At 44.8% G+C, this 27,317-nt stretch overlaps 1 protein-coding gene across 1 annotated transcript in view; it reads right to left on the reverse strand.

Annotated features, from left to right (window-relative positions):
- Window positions 1–3,189: 3,189 nt before the first annotated feature.
- Window positions 3,190–27,317, reverse strand: part of NSUN2 (NOP2/Sun RNA methyltransferase 2) — a 29,025-nt gene continuing 4,897 nt past the window's right edge. Inside the window, exons 4-19 of the mRNA XM_029217796.1 lie at window positions 25,078–25,183; window positions 22,692–22,763; window positions 21,827–21,911; window positions 20,459–20,651; window positions 18,349–18,423; window positions 17,081–17,211; window positions 14,322–14,395; window positions 13,623–13,753; window positions 13,213–13,309; window positions 10,310–10,494; window positions 9,574–9,666; window positions 8,709–8,844; window positions 7,836–7,916; window positions 7,343–7,481; window positions 6,097–6,136; window positions 3,190–4,121 (exon numbers count right to left, since the gene is read on the reverse strand). Coding sequence (XP_029073629.1) covers window positions 3,899–4,121; window positions 6,097–6,136; window positions 7,343–7,481; window positions 7,836–7,916; window positions 8,709–8,844; window positions 9,574–9,666; window positions 10,310–10,494; window positions 13,213–13,309; window positions 13,623–13,753; window positions 14,322–14,395; window positions 17,081–17,211; window positions 18,349–18,423; window positions 20,459–20,651; window positions 21,827–21,911; window positions 22,692–22,763; window positions 25,078–25,183 — 1,861 coding nt within the window. The 3' untranslated portion in view covers window positions 3,190–3,898. The remainder of the gene's footprint in view (window positions 4,122–6,096; window positions 6,137–7,342; window positions 7,482–7,835; window positions 7,917–8,708; window positions 8,845–9,573; window positions 9,667–10,309; window positions 10,495–13,212; window positions 13,310–13,622; window positions 13,754–14,321; window positions 14,396–17,080; window positions 17,212–18,348; window positions 18,424–20,458; window positions 20,652–21,826; window positions 21,912–22,691; window positions 22,764–25,077; window positions 25,184–27,317) is intronic.

A 27,317-nucleotide genomic window follows, 5' to 3' on the forward strand; every position in this document is an offset into this window, starting at 1 on the left:
AACATATAGCTTACTGAATAAAACAGGAATCCTTGAGTCCACATGACATAAATGAATAAAGAAGTAAATAGGCGAGAGGGGAAAAGTGTTTAGTGTAGAATGCAAACTAATAATGTAGAGGAGTGATAAAATTGCAAATTATCATTTTGCAGATCTCATAGTAAATACCAGTTCAGGAAAAATTACCAAGAAATGCTAAAGCTGGTCAAGTTTGATAACAAAGAGATACAGTCAAAGTATCTCCCTGCAAAATACCTGTTAATGTTTTAAGTGAAGAAACGTGGAGGCAGTTTTACTCAAGTAAAACTTAACTAGGAAGCAACAAATCCACGTCACGAGCCTCTTGATATGCTCCTGGTGCCTTTGTTTTTAGCAAAGACATGCCGAAGTAATAAGGGATAATGAAACATGTCTGCAACTAACTCAAATGGTTCAGAAAAAAAAATTAGTTACACACACACAGACACAGGAATTTAGGTGAAGGGTAAATAGGAACTCTTCACACTACTGAGCTGGAAAGTATTTCAAAATCAAGACTTAGGAGACAAATCAACCAAACACAGCGTGTGGCCTATTTGTCCAAACCAATTTAAAAAACAAACTGAGAAGAAGCAAATGTGAACATTAACTATGCTATTGGTGGGGATTTTTGGTCTTTATTTCTTCTCCATCTCCCAGCAGCCACTTTTCTACTGCTTTTTTCTGAGTTCAACTTTTCTTTTTTAGATTCCACACATAAACGACACCATGTCGTATTTGTCTTTCTGTCTGCCTTATTTCACTCAGCACAACGCCCGAGGTCCATCCATGTTGTCACAATGGCAGGACTGCTTTCTTTTTTACGGCTGAATAATATCCCGTTGTATATACATGCGCCACTTCTTTACCCATTCATCTGTTGATGAACACTTAGGTTTACCCGTTTCTGTACCCTGGCTATTGTAAATAACACCATGACTAACATGGGGGTGCAGATATCTCTTGGAGATAAGTTTCATTCCCTTTGGATCAATACCCAGAAGACTGCTGAATCATCTGGTAGTTCTATTTTTAATTTCTCGAAGAACCTCCAGACCGTTTTCCACTCCCACCATCAGTGTACCAGGGTTCTCTCTTCCCCATGTCCTCACCAGCCTTTCTTCTTTTAGGTAATAGTCATCCTAACAAATTGTGAGGTGACATCTCGTGGTTTTGATTTGCATTTCCCTGATGACTGCTGATGTTGAGCACTTTTTCATGTATCTGTGGCCATTTGTCTTCTTTGGGAAAATGCCTTCTTAAGTCCTTTGCCCCTTTTTTTAATTGGATTTTTTTTTGAATTCAGTTGTATGGGTTCCCTGTATTTTTAGTATTAACAGGTTAAATTTTAGTATTAACCCCTTATCAGACATATGGTTTGCAAACATTTTCTTCCATCCCATAGATTACCTTTTCATTTTGTTGGTTTCCTTTGTAGTCCCACCTGTTTATTTTTGCTTTTGTTGTCATACCCAAAAGAATCATTGCCAGGAGCCATGTCATGGAGCTTACCCCTTATGTTTTCTTCTAGAAACTTCAGAGTTTCAGTCTACATTTAAGTCTTTAATCCACTTTGAGCTGACTTTTGTATATGTGTAAGATAGGGGTCCAGTTTCATGCTCTGTGCATGTGGCAATCCTCTTTTCCCAGCACTATTTATTGAAGAGACTGTCCTGTTCTCATTGTATAGTCTCAGTTCCTTTGCCAAAAATTGACTATATATGCATGAGTTTATTCCTGGGCTTTCTATTCTGATCTACATGCCTGTTTTCCTACCAATAGCATACTGTTTTGCTATAGCTTTTTAATACAGTTTGAAATCAGGAATATGATGCCTATAACTTTATCCTTTTTCTCAAGATTGCCTTGGCTATTCAGGGTCTCTTGTGGCTCCATACAAATTTTAGGATTCTTTTTTCTGTGAAGAATGCCATTGGAATTTTTTAGGGCTTGCATCAAATCTGTAAGATCACTTTGGGCAGTATGGACATTTCAACAGTATTAATTCTTCCAATCCATGAGCATGGGGTATCTTCCCATTTATGTGTGTCTTCAATTTTTTCATCCATGTCTTAATAGTTTTCAGTGTACAGAATTTTCACGTAAGTTATTTGACATTAAGGAATTGTTACTGCTTTTGGTGTGAAGTTATTGAGGTTATTTTTTTATTTTTATTTTTTTTTTGCGGTATGCGGGCCTCTCACTGTTGTGGCCTCTCCCGTTGCGGAGCACAGGCTCCAGACGCGCAGGCTCAGCAGCCGTGGCTCACGGGCCCAGCCGCTCCGCGGCATGTGGGATCTTCCCGGACCAGGGCACGAACCCGTGTCCCCTGCATCGGCAGGCGGACTCTCAACCACTGCGCCACCAGGGAAGCCCCTGAGGTTATTTTTTATTTTTATTTTTTAAAAGATTTTTTTGATGTGGGCCATTTTTAAAGTCTCTATTGAATTTGTTACAATGTTGCTTCTGTTTTATGTTTTGGTTTTTTGGCCATGAGACGTGTGGGATCTTAGTTCCCAGACCAGGGATTGAATCCACGCCCCCTGCACTGGAAGGCGAAATCTTAACCACTGGACCGCCAGGGGAGTCCCGAGGTTATTTTTTAAAAAGAAAAAGGGTCCTTATCTTGAAATGTTAGACACGATTTACTTCAAAATAATATAAAAAGGTGGGTATTAATAAGACTGTATTCACTGTGAAAGCCAGATGACAGGGCCATGAAGGTTCACCACACCATACTCTTCTCTTCTGAAATTCTGATTGTCATGATAAGATGTGTCACCCAGAACCCCACCTGACACATAGCAGGGACCTGGTAAGTGATTAACTGAAATGACCGCGCAGCTCCTGCCTGGTCAGCACAGTGCCCGAGGGAGCCCATTCAGCACTGGAGATGGTTCCCAAGCTGCTGAGCAACCCTTTACCCACCCAAATCGGGCTCACTGTAGCTGAAGGGTCAATACCGCCCTCTGGAGGATAAAAGGTAAACCCACAAGAAAGTCCTTCAAGCGCTTTCAGGCCTAACTACTGACTTTATTCAAGAGCTGTCTTCACATTAAAATTCCTTCCACCAGCTAAGGCTTTAATCCTAATGTTTCCATTTACCCCAAAATAAGTTAGTTCCTTCTGCCTCATGAACTGGAGTAAACACTAGAGTCGTACACATACCCATTTTCATTAATGACTCTTTATTTAAACTTTCCAAGGATCCCAAACCCCATTTAAAAATTAAAATTGCAGGGTACTCCAATAAAAGCACATAAGCCCCTCATGACTAGTATCACAATTCACAATACAGCTCTTACTGTGAGAAAGTTTATTTTACCTTTTATTACAAAGGCACAGAAGTCATCTGAGACCTCAGATATTAACCCCACTGCGTATTAATGTTGCACTAATGGGCAACTTAATACAATTATTAAAACTGACAGTACAGTTTTCCAACAATCCACATGTAGTTACAGATTCTCCCTAAAAAAATGCCTAAAAGAAGCACTAGGCCTTAAGACCCATATAGGCATAACAAAAGGGACCTGAAATTTTCTGCCAGGGCAGTTATATGTCTTGGTAGAATAAGACTTTAACAATGAAAGTCTATTACCAGCAACAGGCATACTGGACCCATCTTTGCCAAAGAAATGGGGAAATTCTAACAAGCTAAAAAAATACCTTCCATACGCTCCATGTGAAAGGAGTCCGGGGGTCATTCAAAGACCTAACCTTCCGTCACTTCCCAGTCTTTACAGACGTGTGCCTCACCAGTCAGAAGTAGGCCTGGGTTTCGTCTCAGCGGCGACGCTGAGGTGGAGGCCCCTGCAGCCAGCGCACCGGGGCGGGCCGGCCGCCGGGTCACTGCCTGTGGCAGCATCCGGCCAGCCGGCTACTCTGCCCCTTGCTCGGCACCCGCCTTGTCCTCCGGAGCCCCAGGGCTGGCTGCACTCTCGCTTGTCGGAACAGCCCCCTCTTTCTTCTTTTCTGCCAACACTTCCAGCCCCATCATCCTGAGATAGTGAAGCCGTTCGTTCTTTGGCACAAAAGTTCGAATCGAGGCCTTTCCCCGCCATCCACATAAAACGATGGGGCACTGGAGTGTGTCCGGTTTCCTGTGAACAGAACGGCTCCGGGTAAGCGTTAAACATCCTCCTAACTGCACCGTAGGCAGTACTAACACACAACTGCTCCCCCAAAATACCCCCAAGCCACGGGGAAGGCATTTTAGTCTGTGATTCTATGGAGGCTTCTCTCAAAGGAAAACCAGCTTCCTTCCTTCTGTCCTGAAGAGCATCAACGCCCTCAGGTTGGCCAGTCTTTCCTTCTAAAAACTCACAGTGGAATAACCCCCAAATCTGCAGATTTCAAACACTTTCAGTGTTAGAATCTCCAAATACTTGCGTCTTCGCCAATGTGAAGACCTATCTGTATGCCCACCCTACCCACCAACAGGAATCTGTCCTGTCCCTCATGGCTCCTTGCAGCTCCTGCCCACGTCTACAGGTGAGCAAGCTGAGGCCCCGCAGAGGCCGGGTAACTGGGCCCAGAGTAACAGCGCCAGCCACGTGGGGTGCCAGGACCGGGAGCCAGGACCACCATTCTTTGCAGACTCAATGCTTCCCAAAATTGGGTCTGGTCACCCACCCCCGTAACAGTACAATGCCCAGCACACCAAGCCTGCCTGTGTCCAGCAAGCAGTGCCATCCGGGTCCAAACACCCTGGCTGCGCAACCGGCTTCCCAGGCGGCATCAACTCCCCTTTCCTAACTGGGAGGGCGGCTACTGTCTGTATTACGCATGTGTCCCTTATCAAGCACTGTGCGTATCCATGCATACTGTTATTTACTTTCTTTCAAACGTGACTCTGGTCTAGTTTTTAGGCTCCTAAAGCCCTCATTTAAGTAAACATGTGTCCCAAGCCTACCTGATGCCAGGCATCAGTGACACAGGCTGTGCATGGAACAAACAGGCGTTTCAATCATATTTCTTAAAAAACAAACAGCAAAAGAGAAGAGAAAGGCCTGAACCAGGAAGAGAGAAACCACTAAGAAAAGGAGATGGAAACACATCTCCTTTTCTTAGTGGTTTGGTAAAAAACGATGAGAGGAAAATACCAGAAAATTCCCATACTCCCACTGTCTTCTTCTTTAAAAAATCTAATTCCTGAAGCTGTCTTTTCACCTGTGTACTTCAACTGGTAGAAACCAGTGTATGTGGAAAAGCGGACCCACATCTTAAAACAGCCTACAGTTTTCTACGTGGGCCACACAAGCACTGTTACCTTAAAACCCACCTGCTGTCTTACTCCTGGTCTGCCCCCCCGCCCCAAGGCTGCTCCCTGCAGACGATGCTGGATGCCGGGACCTGGCCTCCTGTGCAGACTCCACCCAGGCTGCTGTCCAGCTGGGTCCTGCCTTCCAGAGAAGCTGCCCAAACCCCTCTCCAGCCCAGACCCTGTTCTATCCCCTCCTTTGGAAATGGTGCTTTATTTGACAGAGGCAGCTGTTAAATGTAAACCAGTCTGGGGATGCAAACGCTGACTCTGCCACCCCCTTGCTGAGGACCCCTGGGCCTGACCCCCAAGTCCTCTGTCTTGTTTCTGGCAAGTGCTGACCACGTGGGACCTGCTCCCCCTGTGAGGGGTGTCGCAGAACAGCGGTTCCGTGCTCCCGAGGTGGCTGTCAGTCTAGCTACGGGGGCCGGCCCGCCATGCCCCGGCCCAGAGCAACACTGCCTGATACCTAACGGGTGATCCACAAACACCAGCCGAACCAACAGCAGAGGTGGAAGAGCTCAACCTCTCTTGACTGTCCTATCTGTACACTTCCTCTGTTTAAGATAAAAATCAGAATTAAGATTTCTGGGGCACAGAGAACAGGACGCTGCATTTTATCTTCTAAATAAAAATACACATGGCTTGAAAGGAATGTTTTATCAAGAGTATCTTCATGATATACGAAAATATTCCATTTCTAAAATTTGCACAGTACTATTTGAGGGGAACATCATAAAAGGCTTCTAAGACCACCCACCATCCTCCCACCTCCAAGAACGCCGAGGCTCCGATGGCAGGAGCGTCTCACTTACATGGGGTCCGGTTCGTACTTCAGGACGACGCTGCCCTTGGCTGGAAGAGAAACAGACACACACTGGTCGAGCTCTGCCAGCAGGGACGCCTCTGCGGTGCACGTTTATGTGCCCAGAGAACAGTAATCTAGACTCTTGGTCTCAGGGGTCTTGAGGCAGAAAAGAGGCCTTTCCGTCTAAATTCACAATGCCATCCGCAAGCCAGGCACCAAGTGGGGTCACGGGGACAGTGTAGGAGAGGCTCACGTCAGACCACTGAGAGACTGAAAACACTCAGCAAGCCTCTCTCAGGAGCAGGGAGGTGGGGGTTAACTACTGCTTAATTCTCAGAACTCAAGACTAAGTAAATAACTGCTCCAACTCCCAGAAAGAGCATGGAACAACACATTAAAAACTGTCAAAACTTATGCTGCGGTCGTCCAAATGTAGGACTAAAAGAGAAAGAGAACACATGTCCCCTCATCCTTTAAAGCAATCCCTACTTCGAAAGCAGCCCTGCCTGGGGAGACGAGGACGCCTCGGCACGGCGAGCTCCTACTGCTCAGGCTTCAGGCCGGAACATAAGGCATGAGACCACGTAACTTCAATGACTGATTTGTGCCCTTTTCATCCAATCGAGCCGGAAATAAGGAATAAGTTATAAAAAAGCAAGCAAGAATGAAAAGAAAAACAGAACTAGAGTCCCAGGTGGAATTACTTGTATTCGTAGGAGGAAACGTCACTCAGTGATTCGAGGTGGAAGTTTATGAAACAGAAAAGCGAGGATGTGACCGCTACCCACAGAGCAGCAGGAACCTTGGGCAAGGATGCACATTCTACCGCAGGGGGCTGGTCAAGGTGCCAAACCAAGCCGACAGCCTGTGCTCGTCTCTCCTGGGCCTCAAGACGCAGACACACCTGAGCGCTAGGACCTGCCCTCTGCTTCCACGCGGGGCCCGGTCCTGGCTGCCTGAGTGACAGCGGGCGGCTTGGGGCTCTGGCAGGTGGGCCGGCCGGGCCCCGACACCTGCACAGGTGACCGTGGAAGGCTGGCTCGGGGAAGAAGAGCAACCCCAGCAATGCCCTTGACCCTCAATGAAAGGGATTATCAGGTGTGTCTCCAGAAATCCCTCCGAAAATCGACACAGGCACTAAGAACAAAGTCACAACGTACATAAAGTGAAAAAGCTCCATCAAGCAGGAACACCTACATCTTCACTATGTGTACGAGGACAAGTGACGTCTCTACGCCAGTCAAACTGCTTACCCATGTCCTTGACTTGGCCGTATGCCTCACTGCTGAGTTTTCTAAAAAATGGATTTTCCTGGGTTAACAGAATTTTAACATCTTCCATCGAGACGGTGATAATTCTTGAATTAATAAATGGATACAACGTATATATTCCCTGTGGGAATAAAGAGAGGTGGCCATTACGAATGGTAGCAATCACCGCCCAGGCACGTGAGGTGAGCCACCTGCCCAAGTCCTCGGGGTTTGGCGGGCCCTCCCCTCATAGCAGCCCCTCCCCTCACGGCAGCCCCACCCCTCACCGCAGCCCCAGGCAGGCGGGACACTGGTGACACACGGGACACATGCCAGCAAGCACAGCTCCACCCTGGCGCCCCGGGAAAGCTCAGTGTCTTCGAGAGCCCCCCTGGCAGCAGCCGGCCAGGTGCTCAATGGTCCTAACCCGCCGGGCCGGCTCAGAATCACCCATCCACGCCTTCACGGCTCGTGCCGCCCCACCGGCTGCGCTTACCTCCTGCGCCAACCGGAAAGCACAGTCGAACTCTTCACCGCTGTTATTTCGACACCAGACTTTAACCCCAGTGTTAATAACCTGGAATGGAAAATATCAGATGAAACGCACGTAAGTGAAAGTCAGGATAATCGACTAAAATACTCCTTTCTAGCACAAGGAGACAGAGCTCTAAGTAACTGCTGAAAAGAAGGAAAAAAGAAGTGGAAAATACTTCAAGAGTCATCTGACTAAAATAGACGTTCTCTTGCCCCGACCGATACTCTCACACGGCTTTGGTTTCTGTGGCTTATACGGACTGATAATTACAATAGACGTTAAAACCAGGAAACTCTGAGAACACACGAATAGGTCAGCACACATTCCACGAGCCATCGGGAGCAAGGACGCCGTCAGCCTGGAAGCCCCAGCGGACACCCAAGAGAGGACAGGAAAGACAGCACCTAATGGCCTAGCACTGTCCTGAGAACACTCTGAATTCGGGGGCCTCCAGACCACACAGAGATGAGCTGCGTTAAACAAGCAGGCAAGAGGGAAATGAGCTGGGAAAACTGTAAAGCAAATGAAGAGGCCCCAGAAGTGGAAAAAATCTAAGGAAAATGGAAAAAAACAAAGCCAAGCGCCCACAGGAGCAGCAGGCAGACGTCGGTCCCCCGTGACGCAGACGGTGTGAGCCCAGCGGGGCGGACAGGACACGGCCGGGCAGCCTGTGCCTGGCAGCGGCCGAGGCCCCCGGGCAGCTCGGCTCCCCTCTGCCCACGACGGACAGACTGGCAGGGTCGCATCAGGGCCAGCCCCTCCCAACCGAGTCCGAGCAGAGGCGAAAGCACCACCCGCTGAGCGCACGCGGCCCCGGGGCTGTGTGAGCGGTACCTTCACTCTCTCACTGTTGTTCAGCAGCACGTTTCTCAGCTCCTTGGACACCATGTAGAGCTGCCTTCTCTTCCCCTCCACGGTTCGAGTTAACAAATTCATCTTTGGGAAGGAAGGGCCCAAAGCATAAAATTTCCTGTGAAAAAGACAGGGCTGCTTACAAGAGTTCCGTTCAGAATGTGACGAATGCCTCTTGGCGGCCTGCTCTCCCCGACAGATCCCATTTCTCAAAGCTGCTGTGGTTAAGGGTGCTGGCACTCTGCCGTGGACGCCCACCTTCACCTGCTTCACCTGGGCCTCCAGGAGCTTCGCCTGAACGCAGCTAGATCTGGGACCTGCATTAACAGGTGCAACTCCTCCCCTCAACTGCTGCTCCAACACCACACCTAAGAGCACCCACCTGCTCCATGGGCATTTTAGGAGGGATTTTTACAAACACAGGCAAAGGACCAGTTATCTACAAGACGATGAATGTAAGTGACCACTCTGGTTTAAAGATACTAAGTTCAACAAACAAGGAAGAGATGAACCCAAGACTGTTATCCTGAGCACCTTGTTCTACCTGGAAATCCCACCCAGACGCACTACTCTTCATTTCCTAACCGGGAACAAGGTGGGGAGCCCTGGCCGCAGTCCAGAGTTTTCCATCTCTCTATCATCTATACCTTTGCGTGGCTTAGGTTCTCTGATTACTGCTCACCTTAAATTGAAGGGTTCAGTAAACACCCTCTAAACTTTCATCCAGCTCTGACATGCGTTGTTAAAAAGCGGCTAAATGAAAAACTACAGTTAAATGTGACCACATGTGCATTTCATCCTACGGTAAATTTAAAAGAAGAATTTAAAACGTTGAATTCATCCTTACTGGATAGGTGGAAATAATGGGTCGTCTTCAGGAATAAATACAAACGGATCTTCTTTAAATCCAAATAACTTCATTTTCTTAGACGGAGGAGGACTGAGAAGGGAATGGAGACGAGGTAATCTGTCATCCGAGGAATACCGCTAAATCCCAACAGCACATCCCTCCTCCCGCCCAGCCCTCATCCCAGCTCCACGCCACCCGGGCTCTGGAGGGAAGTAGGTCTCTTCCCTCCGGGGGTCATCAGCACTGAACCGTGTCCTATACAGCAAGGACCTTCTCACCCCTGCAAAACCACCCCCGAGAGAGATCTGGGTTCCTGTTTAATCTACAAGGGCTGGGGAGACACAAGAACGTGAGGATCAAGACACAACCGTTGGGCTTCCCTGGTGCGCAGTGGTTAAGAATCCGCCTGCCAATGCAGGGGACACGGGTTTGAGCCCTGGTCCGGGAAGATCCCACATGCCACGGAGCAACTAAGCCCGTGTGCCACAACTACTGAGCCTGCACTCTAGAGCCAGCGAGCCACAACTACTGAGCCCGTGTGCTGCAACTACTGAAGCCCGCACGCCTAGAGCCTGTGCTCCGCAACAAGAGAAGCCACCACAATGAGAAGCCCGCGCACTGCAACGAAGAGTGGCCCCCGCTCGCCGCAACTAGAGAAAGCCTGCGTGCAGCAGCAAAGACCCAACGCAGCCAAAAAGAAAATAAATAAAATAAAGACACAACCGTTTCTTACCCACACACACCATCTTTCTTATTTTCATTATTCTCTAAATTCTCAGCTCTTTCAGTTGCTTCTGTGTCACTAATACCAGCGGCCGGTTTACTCTCCAGCTCCAAGGGGTGGGAAACGCTCCTTCCCATGGGATCTGCGGGGCCCGGCTGCACAGGCCCCCGCGGCTCTGCAGACTCACCCTGCAGCTGGAACAGGGGGTAAGCTTGTTTAAACTCAGACAACAACCTCCTCTGCCCTGATACAGGAAAAGAAGGAACTCAAAACGTCGCAAAATCCATCCAAATGAATACAGCATTTCATGTACAAAAGAGAGACAACAGAATTTTTTTAAAACAAGTGTCTTAAATCTATCTGCTATTATAAGCAGAATTCATGGGCACTGATTCTAGTTTTAACTTCCTGTTTCCTAGCAAAGGCCAACAACGCCAGCTTGTCTTCACTCAGAAATGCTGCCGTGCATCTGCTCTGCGTGATGAGTCGCATGCTGCCCCAAACATACTATCCGGGGCCGAGAAGACAAGGACATACATAAAGGACAGTGGAAACTCTCCCAGGACCCCTGGATAAACCGCTGTGGAAGTTAGAAGAAAGACAGTAGAAAGATAAAGTGCACCTCTAGGGACTGAGAAACTACCTGTAGAAAAACGAACTTCTGATCCGGGATAACAGTATAATTTTGGCTTTAAGAATGTGCAAAATGTTTCACTTACATTAATTTTTTATGTATATTTTATATACAATCTTATATAAAAAAACTATTACATAACACAGCACAGCGACTACAGGTAATAACACTGTTGCATATTTCAAACTTCCTAAGAGAGCAGATCTCAAAAGTTCTCACCATGAAGAAATACATTCTGTAACTATGTATATACACACAGAATCATTATGTCGTCCACCTGAACTAATATAATGTTTTATGTCAATTATACCTCAACTTAATAAAATTCTTTAAAGCTACACGTCCTTTCTAACAGGTCACAAGATTGGTAAAAGTGATAATTCTCAATCCCTATGAAGTGAGTTTACAAATTAGGACACTTGAACACAGAAAAGTTCAACATGTCCCTCAGTTCACAAAGCTATTAAGTGGACAAGTTGGTAAGGTTCTAAAGCTATTAACACTAGGCAACACTGCCTCCCAGAAAATGTACTCTATTTGTTTAAAAAAAAAAAAAAGGCAAAAAAGAACAAACCCTTTGCCAAGGCTAGGAATGGTACACATCCTTTCTATGCCCACCTGTGCCTGCTGTTCGGAGCGCGTCTCCCAAGGCCCTCTGTGCAGGAGGCTTTTTCTGTTCCATTGCAATGACCCAGATCTAATCCTGCCCCCTCACAAGGATACCAACAGCACTTTGTCAGCATGGCTCTCCCTGGCTCCAATTCTGACTGTTTTTACAAGCTCCATCACTTCAACTAGACAACGGCGTCCTGAAGACTGAGAATCTGAGTTATCAATGTGGCCCCAGCAGAGTCACGCTGGGCGAGCTCACAGGGCAGGCCGCCAAAACAGGTTTTCAAAGCTAAATGAATGAGGAACTGACATACTCACAGGAGACAGAAGTAGTAGTAAGATTTAAATGAGCAAATGATACCAAGTTGTTCTAAAAGGTAAGATGCCCCATCAGAGGTGGCACACTGAAGAAAAAGCTCAAAACCACTTATGTGACAAAAATGTCAGCACAGCCCCAAGTGCAAGTGAATGTGAAGTACACGTGTGTAACAGGCTCTGACCAGTGCCCTTGTACTGCAGCACCAGTCGTGCACTTTGGCCATGTCAAATGTGACCCGTGCTACGTAAGACGCTTCTCAGAGTGAAAGTTCACACTGCTTTTAAATCTCGGAACGCAAGCATGAAAAATATCTCACTAATAACTTACTTTAATTGCATGAAAATCACATTTTATTATACTGCGATAAATAAAATGTCATTAATCTCACTTTTTCATTTACTTTTTATAATGTGGCTGCAAGAAAATTTAAGTTACCATGTGGCTGGTGTTCATGTGTCAGGGAGTGCTGCTCCGAGCCCCGTGGCCCCATTCCTGACCGGGAGTGAGGGGCTGTGACAGCCAGGGACTCCGCCTCTGGGAAAACCTCTCCAACCTCACAAGCGCCGTGGCGACGGCCCGCAAATGCCACGTCGCTTCAGTGTGAGGCTGTGCCCCAAGCATTCGTCTGGATTAGCCATACCCCAGAGAACAGTTTCCTTTCTGTTTCTCCAAAGGCCAAGCATTATTTGTCCTCGTTTTCCAGCATGGACTGTGACTCCAGGCCATGTTCCACGGCAACGGAAGGAAGGCTGATGGACACGCTAACAAAGTTCCCCACGCTGATACACTGATAAAGGGGAGGAGAGCGCATCACACGGCAACTTTGTGCCAAGACTCAAGGCTGCCCTCTCCGAACCCCTCGGCTTCATGGCCTCCCTTACATAACCCAGGGGGCGGCTGAGGTTCGTTCGACAGGTCAGGCCCTATCTATGTCCACTTCAGCCAGGCCTGGACAGCTTGTCATTACCTCTTATGGCCAAGGCAAAGACTGGCTGGCCTGAGGTTGGCAGAGTTGCTCCGACTGAAAACTACCCACAGGAAGGCAGACACAGACACCGGCCTGCAGGGATTCCTTCTGATCCTAAACCACAGAGCAGCCATCTTTATGACTTTCCAATTTTTATTAAAGAACTGGATTTAAGATACAGAAGAAATGCATTTCCCAACTCTGCCTTTTCCACCTCCCTTATAAGACACGGCTGCTTTCTGGAAAACTCAAAACTTAAATTTAAGAACACCACCATCACCACCTCACACACAAAAACGCTCCACTGACCTCGGCCAGCTTCTGCCTCAACTGCACAAAAAGACCACACGGTATGCTACATTGTTTCGGAAGATGTTTACCTTTGGGGGACGTTTATTCCATGGCATTGAAGACTTTTTCACTAATACTGCTACGAAGAACCCTCCAGTGTTTTGATGATGTGGTAATATCCTAAGACTGAAAAAAAAAAAAAAACCCACACAATTTACCCTTTTTAACTGATCCTAAGTACATTCTTTTGCTGTAAATATTCACCCAACCCTCACTGACAGAATCATCAATGTGTAATGTGTAAAAAGTTAACGTAGTGGCCAAAGTATTACCTAATTAAGTTCAAGCCATTTATTTTTGTTATTTACAAATGCTCAACGCCTGCAGCTCAGGCCCTGAGAACCTTACTTGCTGAAAAGTTCACACATGAGGGGTCGGCCATGGGCGCAGCCCAGACCACGCAGGACACGCCAGAGGTCCCACCTCCCCACAAGCTCACCACCGCTCTAGGTGCATCGCCTGTGACTTCTCGGGGTCCTTTGGGGGGAACATGGTAGGCCGAATTTGGGTGTGTCTGCTGTGCGGAACATCAGCCCACGCTGCAAACCACTGCCCATCCTTCGTCATCACCTGCAGAACGAGAGGGCAGGATTCTAGATTACCAGCCGCACCTAATAATAGGAAAAGTCAGAGTGGGCGATTCTCATTTCTCTCCCAAGCGAGGACTGTCTGCAAAGATAAAAATGAGACAACCTTTTATTCCATGGAACAGGACAATCATTCTGTAAAGCAGCATTTTCACTTTCCATGTGGGTTTTTTTTTTCTTTTTTAAAACAAGCCTCAGATTGTTCCTCGTTTAAAACTGAAAACTGAATTGTTTCATATTGGAAACAAGGCTTGAATTCCAGCCAGTTAAAAGAAAAAAAGCAAAACTATACTTATGGGGATGAGAATAAACAAAGCTGACTTCTAACTGCAGAATAAAGACAGGAGATCTTTTCCAGTGCCAGAGAGAAATATTTGTGTAATCATACCATTTGTCATTAAACATAATTTTGAAATTGATTCTAAGCTGCATAACCAGATGTACTATTTATCCAAGTTACCCAACTGTGGGTGCTTTAAAACATCCACAAGTCTAACAGGTCTATCAAGTTGATCTGCCCTTCTGAGTCAGAGTCCTTGCAGAAAGACTACCTTCCACTGTGTGAGTCCAGGCATCCACTTTAGTCCTGGCAACTCAGAGGACACATCAGCAAGTTCCAAGGCACCTATGTATCAAACAAAAAACAAAACAAAAACTCACATTATGCCCAGTGAAAGAAACTAATTATAAAAGATCACATATTGTATGATCCCATTTACAGGGAATGTCCAGGGAGGGCAGAGAGCAGATTAGTGGTTCCTGCGGCGGGCGGGGGTGGGAACAGGGAGTGACTGCAAATGAGCTCTTCTGGAAAATGCAGTGAAGTCACTACAGATCGCTGAACTGCACACTTAGAACAAGTGGATGGTACGTGCATAAATGACAGCACAGTAAAGCTGCTGCAGTAAGGAGCTACGGAGTCCACACCACGTCCGAGACAAAGTCCACAGCAACAAGAGAAGCCACCGCAGTGATCCGCCTGCGCACCACAACGAAGAGCAGCCCCCGCTCGCCACAACTACAGAAAGCCCGCGCGCAGCGACAAAGACCCAACGCGGCCAAAAATAAATAAATAAATTTATAAAAAGAGAAAAAAGAACACTGTGTCTACAGTAGCACTACTACCAGAAGCTGTACGTTAGGGCCGTTACAGGAAACCTCTCAAATGAACTACCGTCCACAGACCACAGACAGAGCAGACGGTCTCAGGAAGAGGAAAATCCAATATAAGCTCCATGGAAGCTATGAAAAATGCAGGCAATCATGAAAACAGAGCGAAAGAATCCCCAAGGTGGAGGTCCAACAGTAAGAAACCTTTGACAAAAGCATCATACTGACCTCCACTAGTACATCCAAATATTCTGGCTTTTAAAAGCAAACACTAAATAAAGGGCAAGTGTACAAAAACTGGTTTTCTCAATCAAACACTGCCCTGGGTTCAGCAGTGACTTTCTGCCAGCATTTGGGTCAGAAGCTGCCCACGCTGGCCCAGCGCGTGTAGACTGAATGCGTATCGGCCACCCTTCCCCCAGCTGAGTCTGAGGACTTCAAGGCGGGGACCACAGCCTCTCCAGTCCAAATCCCCAGCAACTGCAGAGTACAAGGTCCAGCCAAGGCCTACTGTCTGATGAAGCCACGTCCACACATGACGCCTCTACATGACGTCTACACATGACGGAGGACGGAGATGAGACATCAACAATGTGGTCTGGAGCAACCACGTGCAGAGATGGCTGCGAGAGCAAAACCGAGACTGGAAACCCACCTGCCTGGTTAGAAAGTAATTACAGAATAGGACACTAAGAGTTAAATTTACTATCAAATTACATCACCCACAGCTCTCCTCTTCACACGCCTTTCGAAATAAAGTACCATCAAAAATGTAGAGCTCATAACCATGCAAGAAACACTGTTCAGAAATCACATCTTTATGTAAGTATAGCAAAACAAAATAAACACAACATAGTAAATTCAGGTCGAAAAGACCCCAAAGGTGTGAACAATCAGAGGGCTGACCACACAGCACAGAGATCACTCGGCCACTAAGAATGTAACGGAAGCCTAGACGGTCTCGGATACTGCCTCAGGAAATGCACACCTGTTTCAACAGCTGCATTTCAACTTGCTTCATACGTAAGCAGAAAACTCGGTAGCATTCTATTCTGGAAATGTAGTTAGTTTGAAATCTCCAATTATTTCTGTTAAGGAGAAACTGATGGAAAGGTTAACATTTCAGCAAAAACATGAAAACATTATGAAATGTTCTTACAACCTATGCTGGTCCCTCAGTATAAAACAGTGTGATAAGACCTCACACCCATTAGGATGGTTACTATCAAAAAACAAAACAAAAAAACAACCACAACAACAACAACAAAAAAACAGAAAATAACAAGTGCTGAAGAGGCTGTGGAGAAACTGGAACCCTTGTGTGCTGTTGGTGGGAATGTAAAACGGTGCAGCTGCTGTGGAGAACGGTATGGTGGGTCCTTAAAAATAAACACAGAATTACCATCTGGTGCAGCAATTCCACTTGTGTGTACGCACATAAGAACTGAAGGCAGGGTCTAAAAGAGTTATTGGTACAGCCATGTTCAAAGCAGCATTTATTCACAACAGCTAAAATGCAGAAGCAAAACCAAGTGTCCATCAACAGATTAATGGATAAACAAAATATGGTCTAAACATACAATGGAATATTTTCAGCCTTAAAAAGGAAGGAAATTCTGATATATTATGTAACATGGGTAAACTTTGAGGACATTATCCGAAAAGAGGTAAGCCAGTCAGTCACAAAACAACAATACTGTAATGATTTCAGTCAAAGGAGATATCTAGAGTGGTCAAAGTCACAGAGACAGAAAAATAATGGGGGGTGGGCGGGCAGAGGGGATACTGGGGAGTTGTTTAATGGGTCCAGAATTTCAGTTTAGCAAGGTGAAGAGCTCTGGAAATTGGCTACACAACAATGTGAATGTAGTTAACACTATCAAACTATGTATTTTTAAATAGTTAAGATGGTACATTTTTAAGTTATGTAAGTTTTACCACAATTTAAAAAAAAATGCAACAGTGTGGTAAGGATCTGACATAACCTTTCAAACCTAGAGAAACAAAATGGGCAAACTGCATGATTCACGAAACACAACAAACCCATTATATAAGCATGTTTTTAATCAGGGATACCTCATTTTAGGGTTTATAGGCTAATCACACAAGCAAACGTAGAAAAAGCCTACAGAAAAATACACTAAAGCAATAAAGGTTTTGAAAAGTACATACTCTTATTGAAAGATCATCATGCACTTACCTTCACTCTTTTCCAGTAAAGATGCTATGACTGCTTCATCTTCAATGGGGTTTAGTGAACACGTAGAATACACCATCCTGCCGCCTTCCACTAGCTGTTCAGCGCCCCGAGTTGCAATCCGCAGCTGTAAACTAAGGGCCGGAGACTAGGTTACCCTATGTGCCGAGCACATCCGCATGGTACATACATCAGAGGCACTGACTGTAGCACATATTCATTACAAATTTTATGACAGACATAATAAAACATAAAATACTCTATGTAAGATGAGCAACTCCCATATAAAGAAAAAAATAACAACAAAAATTTTAAGATTTTTAAGCGAAGTTAGATTAACCCTATATAAGATGTTCCCTGTTTATCTAAAAAACACGTATTTATAGATGTTGTTACTATATGTTGTTACTACAATGTTGTTACTGTTGTTAACCTTTCCCAACATGCCAACAAGCAAAGCATAAAGCTGATTAACAAATGAATTCAATATATTAGCTAAATTTCACTATTAAAAAGTCTCCATACTTATACAAATATTTGCTTTTTCTTTCCATGAGCAGTTTGTACCTCTTAGTACATTCTAATCCCAATTGCCTGTTTCACAAAAACAGTAGTAAGTTTTTAACAGAGAAACAAAATTTCCTGAAGTTATTTATGGTAAATATTCATTAGTACCCTCCAGATCACCCACAGTTCTATATTTGTATAATTTTAATGTTAAGTGAAAAAAAGAAAGCAAAGCTCTGTAGACAGTAAAATCAAAACAGCTATTTTAAAAATCCCTCTACACAGAAAAACACTATAATATACCAGGCATGACAGAAATTATCTTTGAGTTATAAGAGTTTCTCTTTCCTTTCACTTCTAGGAACTTTCCAAATTTTCTTTAAAGACAACCAAAACATATTTCTGAGAGGTCAAAATGTTAAGCAAAATAATTCAACACAAAAGAACTGAAAACAGAGAGGAGAAATATTAGTAAGAAATGGTCATTTCATGGAAAACACATGTCTGAAATGTTACAGGAAACTTTTATAAAAGGCATTCTCAATAAATGTATACCTGAAATGTATACAGTCTTCAGTTTCCTACTCTCGAGAGGTTTTAAAAACAAATACTTCTGACAAATAAGCAAACTCGCATGAAGGTGGCCATTAACATTCTGAGGATTACAGTCAGTCAGCTGAAGCTCTGGGCGCCCAGGTAATTCAACCATAAACCTTCACTAATCTCTTAGTCACACAGGGCTACCAATTACACAGTTTATTTACCCATGCAGCTGCAAGCTGTTTAAGGTGCTCCACTTTTTCCAGACGTCAATGTTTTTCCTCATAGTGCCATCTCCACTGCAAAGAAAGATACTTAAGAACTTAAAACTCTGTACCGGTTAGATGATCACAGCTCAACAAATATGTCATATTCGAGTTAAATTACAAAACAGGTATCATTGTTATTATTATAAACACCAATTAGAAAACAATCTAAATTCTCACAAGCTACAATAAACTTTCTATTTTTGTTTTGGGGACACTCTAGTAGAGTAAACTAATTGCACTTCCATTTCAATGCAATAAGGAAATAAAGATTTGAAAAGAACATCTCTCTCAACAAAGAGATAGTAATTTGTTTCCATTTGAGAAAAAATACTATAGCAAAACTAATCTTCAGGGCTTCCCTGGTGGCGCAGTGGTTGAGAGTCCACCTGCCGATGCAGGGGACATGGGTTTGTGCCCCGGTCCGGGAAGATCCCACATGCCGCGGAGCGGCTAGGCCCGTGAGCCATGGCCGTTGAGCCTGCGCGTCCGGAGCCTGTGCTCCGCAACGGGAGAGGCCACAACAGTGAGAGCCCCGCGTACCGCAAAACAAAACAAAACAAAACAAAACACTAATTTCAGACCTAGGACACAGAACCTTTTGATCCTGCTACTTAGAAAAGAAACTTGGCTAATCAACAGTAACATTTTAATCAGAATTACAAGAATAATGATAAACTTATACTCATAAAGGATTTCCACAGCAAATTCAATTAAGCCAATTTAATTTCTTTACCAAGATTTTTCTATATATCACACTTAAACATTTTTTAATTTCTGCTTTTACTTAATGGAAATCATTTACATGTAAATTCCATAATACAGAGTTGATCAATTAATCTTTCTGTCCATGTCGAATTTCATCTACTCAGAATTTGAGTAATTCCTGTGTCTGCTGGCTTTCTCTGTAAAATTTAATTTTCCTTGATGGTCTAGTCACATGTTCTTGAGGTGAAGGGTCTGCAGGATGGAAACGTCCTATACGATATAACTGCTTTCAAATGACATCCCTTGCGTGTATGGTGGTGGCTTAAATTCTAATTCCCTCAGCTTACAACTCAGAGCTCATGAGGTCACGTCTTTCTCACAGTATGATATTTGTGATCGCAAGAACACAGGGGTGGGAAAAATCAGTTTTTCTGATCCAAAGGAAAACTAAAAAGCTGCAATCTAGAAAGAAAGGAATATAGCTCATGACCTATTTCAATTTTGTGAAGGAGAATTCTTTCAGTATTTGACAGGCAGTCCACACTCAGTGCTAATGAGTTCTGCCACCAGCAGTAATCTGCCCCTTGTTTAAATAAGACAGGATTTAATTCCGATGTGTCATATTTAAACACTGTGTTTAGTGCTAACAAAGTTCTGTGGCAGCGTCTGTACTAAACTTTGTTGAGACAAAGTTTGTACTTTGTCTCAACAAAGTCATGTGTTCAGAAGGTATTAAACATGTGTGACACCAGTGCCTATATCACTGCCTCCAGGAAATTAACAGACGTTTTAAGTTTGATTCTCTTCTTTTTGGAAAAACTCAGTTATTCAGCTATGCCATGAAATTCTTTTATAGGTAAACTCTAAAAATCTGTAATTTATTTGTAAAACTTGAAGAAAGGCACGTGTACAAATACACATGAGTTTCCCAAAGGTTGGAACCCCTGAGTTTCACTGTGCTACATAAGATTCACCACAGAAGCCCAATGTGATCACGTATTATCCTATGACAAGTATCCTACATACTCACCGGAGGTAAGCACAAGCAAATCGCTCCCGGCACTAACATCCTGAAATGCCTGTTAACGAGGCTTTATGACGACACTGCTTGCCTCTCAGGTATCTTCTTCGTGTCCCTTTTCAAGACGATCAAAACCACCCCCTTTCTGATCTCTTCGTTCTGTTTATCACTAAAATTGAGTTTCTGGCTTCTGATTTACGCTCACAGTGTCTCTCTCTTCAAACCAGTTGCCACAAGACTGACACCTGCAATTGCATGCGCACCGTGCGCAGATTCACTTTAGACTATACCTGATTTGATTTTGAGTGGACTCTGGGCTTTCCGGCCTCTTAATCGTACCTGCAAGGGACGTCACATAAGATGCGGTCATAGAAGAGAATCTCCTTCTTCCCGTTCACATCCATCTGGAGCCGAGGGATGCAGGAAGCATCATGGTTGACCACCATGATGCAGGGACTGCTCAGCCGCTTGGCCTGATGCACAAGCAGGTAACAGCGCTTGTTGTCCACGTCATTCGCGATGACAAACCCCTCTGGAAACATAAAGCTGTGCGTCAGGTGAAAGGTGGCGTAAGTGGAGCAATTTCCTGAAATGTGTAACCTCTAGGTTGGCAGGTGAGACGGACAACTGAGCAAACTTAAGACCGAGCTTCAGATTTGCTAGAACTAGGGAAGTGGTCCAGAAAAAGGAACCAGGTGGCTCGGCATGGATTTCACAGTCAATTAAAATGTCAAAACTTCAAAATTCATCTGTTCAACAATTATTCACTTTGTACCAATTACTGTGCCAAAAGTAACATTTCCATTATTAACGATTAACTAAAAAGGAGGGTGAGGGGAGAAAGATGTAGAAAACAACGGAATCCCCCAACCAGTGTTTAAAATAGTGCACATGTGCTGGGCCTCCATTCTGGACCCTGCGAATCCGCTTCCTGGGGAGGCGCCGAGGCTCCTCAGGGTCAAGTCAACCCGCTCCCTGGGAGGAGGCTCTGACCTTTGCAATCTTACATAATGTCCTCCAAGTTCAAGACAGATGTCCCATTTCGTATGTGATGTCTGGTAATGTCACAGAACTCACCTATTAAATGGTGGTGGGATTTGAACCTGGGGAGTCTGACAGCAGCTCTGGACAACTACATTCTCCTGCCTCTCACATAGGTAGTAAAGAGTGAAAAGGAAACAAAAACCCCAATGTGAGACTGTTACTACTGAAAACTCAAAGGGCAATCTACCTACTATGGCTTTAAAAAGAAACACCACTTGCTTTTATAGAAAATACATGTAGGGGGCTTCCCTGGTGGCGCAGTGGTTGGGAGTCCACCTGCTGATGCAGGGGATGCGGGTTCGTGCCCCGATCCGGGAGGATCACACGTGCCGCGGAGCGGCTGGTCCCGTGAGCCATGGCCGCTGAGCCTGCGCGTCCGGAGCCTGTGCTCCACAACGGGAGAGGCCACAGCAGTGAGAGACCCGCGAGCCGCAAAAAAAAAGAAAAGAAAAGAAAAAGAAAATACACGTAATTCTAAAGTAAAGGCCCTCCCCACAATGCACGTGTGGGTCTGAGGACAAGTGACAGGTGTGCACAGCGTCCAGCTCTACTTTCAGAGACACAAAACCCATCTGCCTGATGCCTCCTGTGTTATGCTCTTTTCCTTGTCTACAACCCACCAAAGTAGCACCCCTACCCTTCAAAAACCAGCCCAGTGCATACCTGGGAAAGGCACGCTCATGTCGGCATGCAGCATTTCGATTAGCTGTGTGGTCTTTGATCCAGGTGCTGCGCACATATCTAAAATCTACTGAAAAGCGAGAAAATGTCTGATGTTCTCCTTTTAATAAATGAATCATCCTACATTTAATTTAGAACGACTTAAAACTAGTTTCTCATTTCTATTTCACAACCCAAATACATTTATTTATAGAATGAATCTATAGCGTATTATACTGAACTTCCAGGGTCCTAATATTATATGATGTCCCCAAACCACAGAAGGATAAAGATACTTACTCCACAGGGGATAGGAACAAAATGGCACTAGACACCAGTGAAAGCAATACATTTAGGGATGATGAGTAAAGATGCTAAGTGCGAGAAGCAGTATAACAAAATGCTAAAAGGCAGAGCTAGCTGAGTTCAAGTCTCAGCTCAGTCACTGCTGACTAGTTGGTGACTTCAGGCTCCACTTTCCTTTGCCTCCTTCCCCTCATCTGGAAAAAGGGGGACAGTGATAGCATCTACCCTCACAGGGGTATGTGGATAATAAAGTGAATCGATTCACAAAAACAACATAGAGCAATCCTCAGCATTCAACAAGTCTTCAATACATGTTCACTATGATTTTCAACCAATTTAGTCAGTCAAGAACACTGAAGATTATCTGAGTAGTAAGTAAAGAAACTGAGCTGTAAAAATTGCAAAAAGAACCTAAAATAAATGTCATTCTCCACTTTACCCAAAGTGAAAAGGAAAACAGAAATGATTAACTATATAAAGAAAAAAAGGTCTCAACGGAACAGAGAGACACAAACACTGATAGTAGCCTACCCACCAGAATTTTCTATTCAATGCACGATACCTTATGGTGAGGGTGAGCATTAAGCAACAGTGGTGGAATCATGCTAACGGCTTCTTGACGACTGATGTTTCCCTTAGAAAATAAAATTTTTAAAAAATCAGCGATGGCATTAAGAAAGGCAGAAAAAAATTAATGCTGGGCGTTATTTCCAATGCAACAGGAAAATACCATATAATTATACCAGAACACAAAAGTTAGTACTATCACATAGACAGTAAGTAAGACAGATTTTTATACTAGTGGATAAATGGTTGCTACCAAAAGACTAAGTAAGGATGACCATAAATATCAAAACAACATTAGAATATTAGAAATTCAAGTATAACACGAGCACAGGACAGGACAGAAAGTCCCCGTTAGAAATTTCATAGCTGAAACTGTAAGTTCTATCTCTTAGTTCTCCTGTTTCCAGAACAGCCCACGCCTGCTTTGTATTCCTGAGAACTGTCCCCATCAACCACTGCCCCCATGTTTCCTGTGGAAGAGAGAGAATAATTAAAACTCCTCACTAAACCAACCATCCTCTAGATCTTCACTCGTGGGTCAGGACATCTGTTAAAACGTACAGCTGTTCAGATTCAGACAAAGTTTCTTAGTGAAATCCAGCACTTGTGTCAATCACAACTCTATTGTAACAGCTTAGGACTAAACACTTAACAAAAAGCCAAAAAAGCATCAGCTACCAGGAGGCTTCTGCTTCTTTACAACCTGGGGCCCCTGTCCTGGAAAGGCCACCCAAGCAGCCATCACTCATCTTACAACTGCGCACCTGACTGTCAGATCCTAAACACAGGCCTCCACTCAACACCTGTTCCTTTCACCTCATGGGTTTCCGGCCAGCACTGCATCTGTGAGGACTGAACCATGACTGCCTCGCCAGGGGCACGGATCCCAAGTTCTGGGTTACACCTGTGATTCTGATGAGCCTGCCTTCTGTTTTCACCCGAGTTGTCACTCAGAGCATTCACGTAGGACGAGGATGTCAGGCACTTGGCTAGACACCCCAGCAGGTGGTCCCTGGATTCAGGGACACTCTGCAGTCAACTTTGAACAACCCAGGGAGTATTGCACCCTGCCGGCTCCTGATCAAAAATCTGTACTGGTTCCCTACTATACACGCCACCAACACTAAACTCCAGTGTCCTCTACCTTTCAAAGCTGCCAAAACCCAGCTCTTCACGACCTACCGGACTGTGTATCCCTCCATTCCCCACAAATCCTCTGCTCTGTTGAAGTTCGAACCTAAATTGCTCTCTAACGCATCCAAGTAGATTAAAAGCTGAGCCAGAGAACCCCTTCTTGTATGAGCCCGAGCACAGAACTGGGCCCGTGGTGGTGCTCAGCTCCGTTTACTCCTTACCAGGGTGGGGATGGGGGTGGGAAACCAGGCAAGCGGAGCCCAGGTTACCAGGTTACCAAGCTGGACACAGGGCCACAAGGGGGAACAGCTCTACCCTGGACTGAGTAGCTACTAGAACGGAGCGGAGCGAGGTGAAAGGTTTCTAAATTGGTTACGGCTTCAAGGCAAGAAACATGGGAAGCACGATAATCCTTGTCAGCTGGACACAGAAGCGCCGAGTGAAAAAGAAATAAAAACCATCTGGTGACACACAGAGGTTTCCTTGGCTAGTAAAAGGAGATTAGAAAATAAGAAGGGGCAGCTTCTGATTTTAAACGTGAGACTATTAAGAATGCCAAAAAAACTGAAAGTAAACTGCAAAGCTCACAACATCCAAATTTTATGTGCATTCACTCAATCATGCGTTACACGCGGGGACAGCTATTTTGTCGGGGAAGATGTGAGGCTAAAGGTTAGAAGTTCAAGTGACTGAACCGCCATCAGGGAACCTGGGGAGGCTGAGGGGCTGACATGGCGAAGGCGAGGTCGTTCTACGAGAACCAAAGCTGTCGCATTTAGGTCTTGTTTGTCTGCCTGGCAAAGGCGGGGTAAAACACTTTAATAAAATACACATGGCCGTGAGAGCATATCGCTTTCTCCGCGGGAAAGGCGCGTGGCACGCGCACCTCGGAAGGACATGAGAGCAGACAGGGCAGCTGCTCCTGAGCGAGGCCCATGGAGCAGGGTGCTGTGCCCTGCCCCCCGCTGCGGCCACCCCAACCTGGAGCGGCCAGAAACAAGGAGCCACGCCAGCATGTGTGACGGTGCCCGCCGGACGTTTCACGATCAGAGGCGCCAAACGAGACAGCAGCCACGTAACTTACCAGAAATTCAGGGGGCGCACACACACTTCAGCGGGTTTTTCTGCCTGCCTCATCCACCTCGGCACTCCCAGAGGCACGTATGGTTAAAATAAAACTACCGGACTGATACTAAGGCCCATTTAAAGTTGCAAGGAAACCAGCAAATGTAGAGGCATCTACTCACAGATTCAGTTTCGCTAACCAGAAACTGGTGAAACTTTTCCAATTGTGGAGACTTTCTCAAGATTTTTCGACTTAAGTTTGTGTGCCAGGCAAGTTCTTCAGGATACCTGACCGAAAAGAAAGCAAAACATTTATGGGTTATGTTAAAGTGGCCTCTTCACAATTTCTTGCTTATACAGGTCATAAGCCAAACGAGACACCCAGCTGTGTTCCGGCCGCTCAGTCCCGTCCTCGCATGACGGCCAGCAGCACCGTGAGACCTCTGGGACACATGGGTGCACTCTCACTGCGCCCCGCGGCCCCGGCACAGGTGGCCTGGGCGCTCTGAGAGACACACGCACACGACACCACTGAGAAGTTATGGTGATGCGTGTCCACGATCTGATGAAACGGGAGCCTCCCACCCCGCTGTTCTCCACTGTGGTGAGCTAACGCGACGGCACGGAGGCCAACAGAGGACATCACAAGGTGACGAATTACTTAAAATGCAGATCACACAGAATCAAAGTGATGCCGTAGGGCAGGTATTAGAATGTTTGCCAAACGTTTGATTACAATCCTTTTTACTGTATTTTTCGCTATTTCCAAAACAAATCAGTCCAATAATGTACTGAAATGTTTTACATACCAAAAAACCTTGGAAATCACCAATGCATTAATTTGAGCTCCTAGGCTGCTACTTATACAGACCTAAGAATGAAGCTTCTCCTGCCATTTCTGGGAATATATTTGAACTGTCTATAAATCACACCACCACTGATTAGGAAGTGTGTGCTTTTTCATCGCAGCTTGCACCTGCCCACCCACTGAGCTCCAACTGCACAGGTCAGTACACGGATAGGACGCATGGGGCCACGCTCAGCATAACATGGCACTCGGTGACAAATCATACCAAACTCATTGTTAACTCTGAGGTACAATAATGAGCTCAACTTAACAATGCAGGGTCACAATGTTTCCACGTGTCAAACTGCAGCTAAGGTGACAGCCATGAAAACGAAGCTGGAACATCTGAAAAACAACACATCTGACTGCTTTGAGACTCTTGATTATTTGACAGACACAAACTCAGGCTTAAGATCTGAAGACACTGCTCAACTGTCATGTTATCATGAGATACATGTGAAAATACTTTCCACCAAATAATGAAGATTAAACTGGCTGAATCTGTTCACGGCCACCCTCCAAATGCCCCGGTGCTTTGTTTCTATCTCTTATGCCTGCTTCTCTCTTCAATATTTAACCTGTTTCAAAAATACAGAAACAAAATGCAATCATACTTATCAGACAATTTCAAAAAGTTTAGCTTTAAATACTCCCTTTGGCCTCACTAGAGGTGAATGGCAGGGATTCACTCAGGTTGGCTCCAGCTGTAGAACTGAAGAAAACCTGCTGACCCATTGCTACCTTTGCTGATATCCGAACGTCTACTGGCAACCCCAAATTGTCTGTGACTAATGACAGCACATATGCCAGTTACTACTTTACCAAGCCACCAAACACCACTAATTTGAACGCTGCCTGCCACTATTTATTGTACATTGCTGAAGTTTCATTTTCAAATAGAGACAGCAGTCTCTAGATATAACTTGAGGGAATATTTCCTTATGTGCCTTACAGGTTGAATTTCTAGTAGTTAAAATGTAAATTTACTATTATAAGAATAAAACTCGATTGTAAGTTATTGTACGTTATTATGATTGTGAAAGTTCTTACCTGAGAAAAATATTTAAGAACTTTTAGACAGTTAAACACAGACAATTAAAATGAAAAAGTATGTTTCTTATATAGCTTTAGAAACAACTCTTTTGAGCTAACAAATGTTTATGAAAATCTTCACAGACTTCAACATCAAACAATCTTAAAAAACTGTATTTAATTTATAGTTATGTAATTCAAATTTAGCTCCTGAGTCTTTAAAGTCCTATTTTGCAAACTTGTCGTATCTTTTAAGGATAAATTTAAAGCACCACTGTCCCCTTTGTCCCTAAAAAATTCTTAAGAGAAACAGTCTCTAAATATATACAACACCTACGATAAATCATCTTCAACCCAGACATTTAAAAAGAACACGAACAGCATGACAATAAGGTGTGTTCTCAACAACTGATTGTCAAAACAAGGTCTCTTAAAAAATGCTTTAGGATAATTCCTTACAGTTCCCAGTCTATGAAAAGTAAGGATAAAAATGAAATCTGCCCAAGCTATACGTCCTATACATAATAAGTCCTATACCTTCTA

The sequence above is a fragment of the Monodon monoceros genome, unplaced genomic scaffold, assembly GCF_005190385.1.
Source record: "Monodon monoceros isolate NGI ecotype Baffin Bay Population unplaced genomic scaffold, NGI_Narwhal_1 Super_Scaffold_12, whole genome shotgun sequence".
NCBI lineage: Eukaryota > Metazoa > Chordata > Mammalia > Artiodactyla > Monodontidae > Monodon > Monodon monoceros.